The sequence below is a fragment of the Ammodytes marinus genome (genome assembly GCF_949987685.1).
Source record: "Ammodytes marinus genome assembly, chromosome: 9".
NCBI classification, from domain to species: domain Eukaryota; kingdom Metazoa; phylum Chordata; class Actinopteri; order Uranoscopiformes; family Ammodytidae; genus Ammodytes; species Ammodytes marinus.
Window position 1 is genome coordinate 5,288,875 of NC_137213.1, and position 6,854 is coordinate 5,295,728.

Sequence of the window (6,854 nt, forward strand, 5' to 3'; positions counted from 1 at the left end):
TTTAATATTTGAAACTAACTAGGCCAGTCTGAGACAAGCAATGTTTCTAAACTAATCTTCCCTGTCTTCCAACCATATATTCTGGCTACGGTAACTTTCGTTGAGTTGGACATTAGAAAACTAGCTATATCTATTATTGAAACATCTCTGGAAAAAAATGACATAAATGTTTTTTTGTTTTAAAGGGACTCACACCCATCGTGCAATTGAGAATTACAGCACTATCATACCAACCCACCTCCCTCCAATGCCCCCACACCCTCGTTCCATGCTTGTATCACTGGTTTCACTTCAGAGGTGTCGGCCAGAATACCACTTATGGCCAAAGGTGTCAGACTATAAGCATGAGACTAGGAGAGGAGGAGTAGGGTTTTATCCGCTCTTTATTTTCCTTCATTCACAGGCACAGTCGCATATAGATCGCGGGAAAAGAACAAAGGTTTAAACTCCGCTCGTGAGGAGACAGCTGTTGCGACCCGCGAATCGCATGCAAACTATATTATAACAGCGATCGGGACTGCATGTACATACTCACACACGGGTGATTCACAAAAACTCAGATAAACACGTTTCCATGTGGAATGATCGCTTACTGCGGCAACGCTCACACATCTGACCGAGGGAGAAGAGAACGGAAACTAAACAGGCTCTCTGTCCGACTGACGTCACGGCCCTAACTGACAGCTATCCACACTGAACAAAACACATTTTAACACACTGTAAGAAATAACAACACTGTAACTTATGAACGTTGGGGCCTTTTCTACAATGGTCGCTACTCGCTACAGTCTGCCGTGGAATCAAAACAAACCCTCTAGTTGAGAATGCAGAAGCAGACCGCAAACAGACAGGTCTGTCGGCCAATCAAATCGTTCGGTCCGAACGATTTGATTGGTTGAATTTTATATATATTTTTCATAATATTATGAGATTGAAATCATTGTTTGTTTTTACTCCAGGGGGGTATACTACGAAACAAACTCAACAGAGCCTGGCTCTCTTTTTTTGATCTGGTTCAACATAACACATACCCTCGCTCAGAGCTAACCGGTATCACGAAGGCAGTTATCAACCTCTTCTGTTGAACGAGGGTTTCAGCTTCAGGCTCTGTGCGCGTCCCCATGAGAGGGGGCGTTTGGCCGTCATTTGACACTGTTTCCGCACTGACTGGACTGATCTTGTGCCGCTAACTTTACACTAACGGACTGATTGCGAGCAGCTGACTTCGCTGACTTCATAAGAGTTTGTCAGTCTGAATTATCACAGAACAGCAGAAAACAGAGAGCCGAAAAAAACTCTTACTGCAAATAAGGAGAGAGTGGAATGTTGTCAGAAAATTGGGCTACTGAATTGATTAATTTATTTTACAGATCGTTCTCGCAGTGCGTAACGTGACATTATAAAGCAATTAAAGGTTGAACTCTGATTTAAACAGTAGGCTACACCATTTAGCCTAGTTGAATGATAATCCTACACTTAAGAATCTGATTTAAGTCTGACACTGTCCCCTAATGAATAGCATTGCATAGCCTATGTGGAAAACCACTGTAGTTTTGGGCCACATCAAAATTAATACAATTTTGATTTTGATTTAGGCTAATAGCCCTTTATTTGCATCTTATAAATACCATTAAAATAAATAGCCTAGACACAAAACCTGTAGTCTGTATTTTCCGGACAAATATGAATCTACTGTGAGAATCTTAACCTGCGAGTCTGCAGCGATGTCCGAACTGTGACAGCTGTCACCTGTCACGTCCCAACTGTAATCGCTACTGATGAAAAGAAAGACGCCTACATTGAAATAAGGTTGCAACCTGTGATTTTATAGAACGCTTCATTAAGAGCCAGTGTGTGTAGATCGCCAGGTAAAATCATTTGAGGTGAGAGCATAGAGTGGCGCTGCATAGGTCTCTAGGCTATTTTACATTTTCTGCATCAATAACTATGCATGTGGCAAAAAGCCGCAGCGCGATGTTACAATTCACTCTAATGTAAGCCTTATGTCACGGCTTCGTTTTGTTCATTTACTTACTGATCAATAAGTTTACTGATTTAACTAGTTTACTCAGTGAGAAGTATCGCTCAGACAATATAATCAGGTCCGCGGGATTTAAAAATGTGTAGTTTCCTTAAAGAGCAGCGCTCTAAGAGCCGAATTTAAACTCAAACTCTGCAACAAAAACTGGTCTGGGCAGGTTAGCCGTGCAGCCTCTGTTACCACGGTGATATAGCCAGGTAAAAAGAGAGCCACCTTTCGTGATACCGAAAATGCTGGCTTTAGACCGCTTTAGACTCAACAGACCTCGCTCAGCCCTTAATCTCGCTTCGTAGTATACCCCCCTGATGGGTCTGTCTTATATTTTAGAGTGTAATTACCTTATTAAAACAATTTTAACCTAATCCAAAAAAAGTGTAAAAATGCACCAAAGGAAAGAGTCGCTTTAATGCGAGTAATCACCTGGCAGGGTTTTATGATCTATTATTGAAAGAATTTACCGTATTCACCTGCAGTCTCTTGCTCCAAATTTGATGAGCATGTGTTTATTCATTTATTGTTTTGTTTTTTAATCAGGTATAGGAATTGTTTACACTTTGAAGGCTAGTTATTCTTCTCAGTCTTGTTTAAGCATATACATTTAAGAATTGCGATTTATCACATGTCACGCTCAGTTAATTTGTGATTATGGACATGGCATTTATATACTATCAATTCGCATGACATTGAACTCAAAATCAGGTCCCACCGAGATTTGAACTCGGATCGCTGGATTCAGAGTCCAGAGTGCTAACCATTACACCATGGAACCGTTGTATGCACCCCAGTAACCAATCACTAAGGTGCGTTCAAATGCAACCACAGTCGATGGGAAATTCCACAACAATGGCACACGGCATTGTTCTAATCTAAAGGACTATTTTGAAACAATTTCGTTTAGGAAAACAACTCTCTGCAAGCATATACTACATATGGGTAAACTAACTCGACTGGGTAAGACTGCTGTCAAAAAAAAGTATTTTCAAAGAGAGAAACTTGATCGCAGACATAGAAGTTGTTAATTCCTACATTCTTAGTAGCCTACCTCTCATTGCTGGTGACGCTGTTCCCATGGAAACCGTCCATTCCATTCCTGTCCGTGTGTGACATACAGCCGTTCCATCAAAAGTTCCAGGAACAATCTAGGACAGCCAGGTAGCTTTTACATTAGGGCTACATGAGCAGGAGAAGTGTGCGTAAAAATGACATCGATACAGCAAGAAATCTTTCAGTGCGTGTTGTCCGGGGACCTGGAGACCATGAAGGAGCATTTAGAAAGCGAGGGTGCCGCAGAGGAGGACCAAGATGAGAACCTGTTCAGCCTGACGGACGAGGCCGGGAGAAACGCTTTGCTGACGGCCTGCATGCTGGGGAGGAGCGCCCTGGTCCGGGAGCTGCTAGCACACGGAGCAAGGGTCAACCGGAGGACCATCAGGGGTGAGAGCAGCAAGGAATCTGTGTAGGGGTTTATTAACTAAAACTGTTCACTTTGAACTAGCTTAGGTTTCAAGTTGGGTCACTTATCACAAGGGGAGTTGCTAGACATAGCCTACAGAATATATTTACTGGGGCCCCAAAAGATGTAGGGGCTTAGGCCTACACCATTGAAGAATAATTGCAAACCACTGCCTTGAGTCCAGTAGGCTAGTAGCCTAGTACAAGTAGTTATTTATTCGAGCCATTAAAAAACAATGATTAAAAACACGTCACAAATGTGTAGCCTACTCTCTCATTCAACAATTAACAGTGTTGAGTCATAGTCATAGTCTCATGGTCTTATCAGTTCAATCTACCCACCACAAAGAAACATTAATAACAAAATATGGTTAGTATAGCAGCCTAAGCAATAAAGTTAAGTTAGTTCAAAATGTTTTTTTTTTCATTATCCAGCTACTTCAACTAGATTAGGTTGGAAGATTTAAGTATGCAATGTAAAATCATAATGTAGAAATAACCAAGATTCAATGTCTGCTAGTGTTTATTACCATATAGGAAATCACATTTATTTTATTAGGAAAGCTTTTGACCCTGCATTGAATTAGCCAAACATTAGACCAGAAGATATCTGAGCTTACCTTTCATGGAATGATACACAGGTTTATGTTGCATTAGGCTACTGGGTAGAATAACATGATTTCAGTGGAATCCTCCTTTAAACATTACCATGTTGTTACAATGTTTGATACTGTTACACTGTTTAGAATCTACTGAAAACAACAAACATCTGCCTTGATTATTTCGAGCATGATAGAATATAGCCTACAGAAGCTACTTCTATAACCGGACATCAACAATACTAGCCTATTCAGCATTATAGATACAAGTCAGGTGCTAACCCTTGCTTGTCTACTCATGGCCAATTTGGTAATAAATTACAATTTTATGTGAATACAGAATACTGACTGTAATATTGCATAAAGTGTCCTGAACAAATTCTACTCATACACTTTTCAGTGGCGGTTACTGTAGGCCTATACAAACAGCCCTGACACACTAACCTAGTCTTGAGCCACTATAATCACAGTTGAAATGTTTGACACACGCTCCTGTGCTGCCCATCCCTGGTTCTCAGTCAGACCCTCTGTGCTCCACAGGTTACTCCCCCCTGCACCTGGCTGCTTGTTGGGGACACGTGGACACAGTGAAGACCCTGCTGGAGCTGGGAGCGGACACACAGGGCCACACCTTCAGAGGAGAGAGGCCCATAGACCTGAGCAGGAAATACTCCAAGACAGACTGTACCCGCCTTCTCGTCGTGGCAGGTGTGTGTGTGTGTGTGTGTGTGTGTGTGTGTGTGTGTGTGTGTGTGTGTGTGTATGTGTGTGTGTGTGTAGCTGCTGTTATAATGGCATTCTTTTTTGCATCCTTTGATTAGTAAAGGCGTGTGTTTAAGATTTAACATGACGTTAATTGCTTCCTACTGTGAAGCAATAGTGTTTATTTTTCAAATATTGTTTGTGTCACACAATAGCTTAAAGAGGACCTATGATGCTTTTTGACTTTTATGACCTATAAACGTTGTTATGATGATTCATAGTCATGCTTAACCATACTAAATTATCAAATAATGACTTACATGCATTTCGACATATTCCCTGCTGACCGTCTGGGGTGTCTGTGCAGAGCACTAAACACTATTCTAGCCAGTCGAGAAGTCACGTCTTCAAAGCGGTCTACCCTTTCATAATTTGTGACGTCGCATAAAACTTTGTGACGTCACCACGCTGATGTTTCCATGTATGGTAATGCTGTCAGTTCCCTGTTCGCGTCTGCCTCGCGCCTTTTAGGTCCATGCTCGCGCTTCCCGCCATTGAAAGTGTTCCGGAAGGAAGGTAACCAATCACAACGGAGTGGGGTTTGCAGGAGGGGGGGAGGGTAGCGGAGATGGCCGATGCACAGGCGGAGGCAGCGGAGATGCCCGAAGCACACACACTCAAGTGTTGACAGGACGTGCTGGATCGCCAAAATAAGAGAAAGAGCTTCCCGAAAATCTACATAGTTTTTTGTGATGTGATTCGTGTCAGGTTGCTCTATAGCAGTGTAAAACAAGAAATTAAGACCAGAAAAGTAGTATAATAGGTCCTCTTTAAACGTACTACTACTGTAGCTTCTGTTTAATTTCTAGTCCTTTTAATGTACGAGTGGTACCGTATGTAAATACAGTATATACTGTATACTAGCAGGCCCACTATAGTCTTAGGTTTGTATACTGTTTTAGTTACTATTTATTTCAATGGTTGTCTTGAAAATGTATGTACGGAAAAACATACATATATTTATTATAAAAAATAAATTTAACTTTGTATTTTTCTACGTGATTTTTGATGAAGGCAGTCAACAGAGCATATGATTCTTAAGTAGTGTTTGTTTGTGTGTGTGTGTGTGTGTGTGTGTGTGTGTGTGTGTGTGTGTGTGTGTGTGTGTGTGTGCAGACGCCCAACAGGATTTGATGTCATACGTGGCGTTTGCCAAAGACCTCATCTCTGACCCAGAGAAGAACCTCACAAAGGAGGAAAAGGTATCCATTGGTCTTATGGTTCTAATCTAGACAAACTTTTAAAATAGCCAAAATAGCCATCCAGATGAGGGAGGGCACTGCTCTCCTTATCCACAGCTCCAGTGCCTTCTCTTCACTGTGTGTCTCTCTCCTGTCTCTACACAGAACTCCTGTACGCGAGCCTGCTCTGCCAAGTCAGACTGGCTCCAGAGTTTCAAATTCCCCATGCTCTCAGAAGTCACCGCCCAAAGGAAAGACTTAGAGGGCATCCTTCAGCCCGTTCTCAGCAAGCTGGCAGCTCAGTGTAAGTATTCATATTTATAATACTTGGAAGCAAACACATCTCTCCCGTGTGTAAGAAGCATCGTATGTTTTCCTTTTGCTACTGTGGCCTTATGGTTTTACTACTTGTGAACTATGTAAGCTGTATAATACTTATTTTTTTGTTTGCAGCGTAAGTGTCTGTTGAACCAGCGGGAAAGATCTAAAGCAGATCTGTGCAATGTCAGCGCTCCAATAAATGTCTGGAAAAGTGAAATAGTGTTATGTGTATCAATGGTAATACTTGTGGTGTTTGAATTATGTTCAGCAATATATGAAATCACTCCAGCTGCCAGCTACAATGAGAGCAAAGGACACGTAGCCCATAGATAGCATCATGCACACTGGTGTTTTATTGGACAGTCAGAGCAGAAGCAGGAAGAGAGAGACTCACAGAGCAGCTGAACAACAGCCTGGTTTATCAGACCAACACAGAGGAAAGCCCAATCCACACACAACAGCCTTATAACAGCCTGTTACATGGCAGAATCACCTAAC

The 6,854-nt window shown here is 41.8% G+C and overlaps 1 protein-coding gene across 1 annotated transcript; it reads left to right on the forward strand.

Moving 5' to 3' along the window:
* Window positions 1-3,240: 3,240 nt before the first annotated feature.
* Window positions 3,241-6,493, forward strand: ankrd45 (ankyrin repeat domain 45; the record flags this gene model as incomplete). The annotated part of the gene is made up of 5 exons (XM_080034936.1): window positions 3,241-3,475; window positions 4,633-4,800; window positions 5,971-6,056; window positions 6,201-6,339; window positions 6,489-6,493. 5 exons carry the CDS (start codon window positions 3,241-3,243, stop codon window positions 6,491-6,493), a joined length of 633 nt encoding a protein of 210 aa, XP_079891062.1.
* Between the last annotated feature and the right edge of the window lie 361 nt (window positions 6,494-6,854).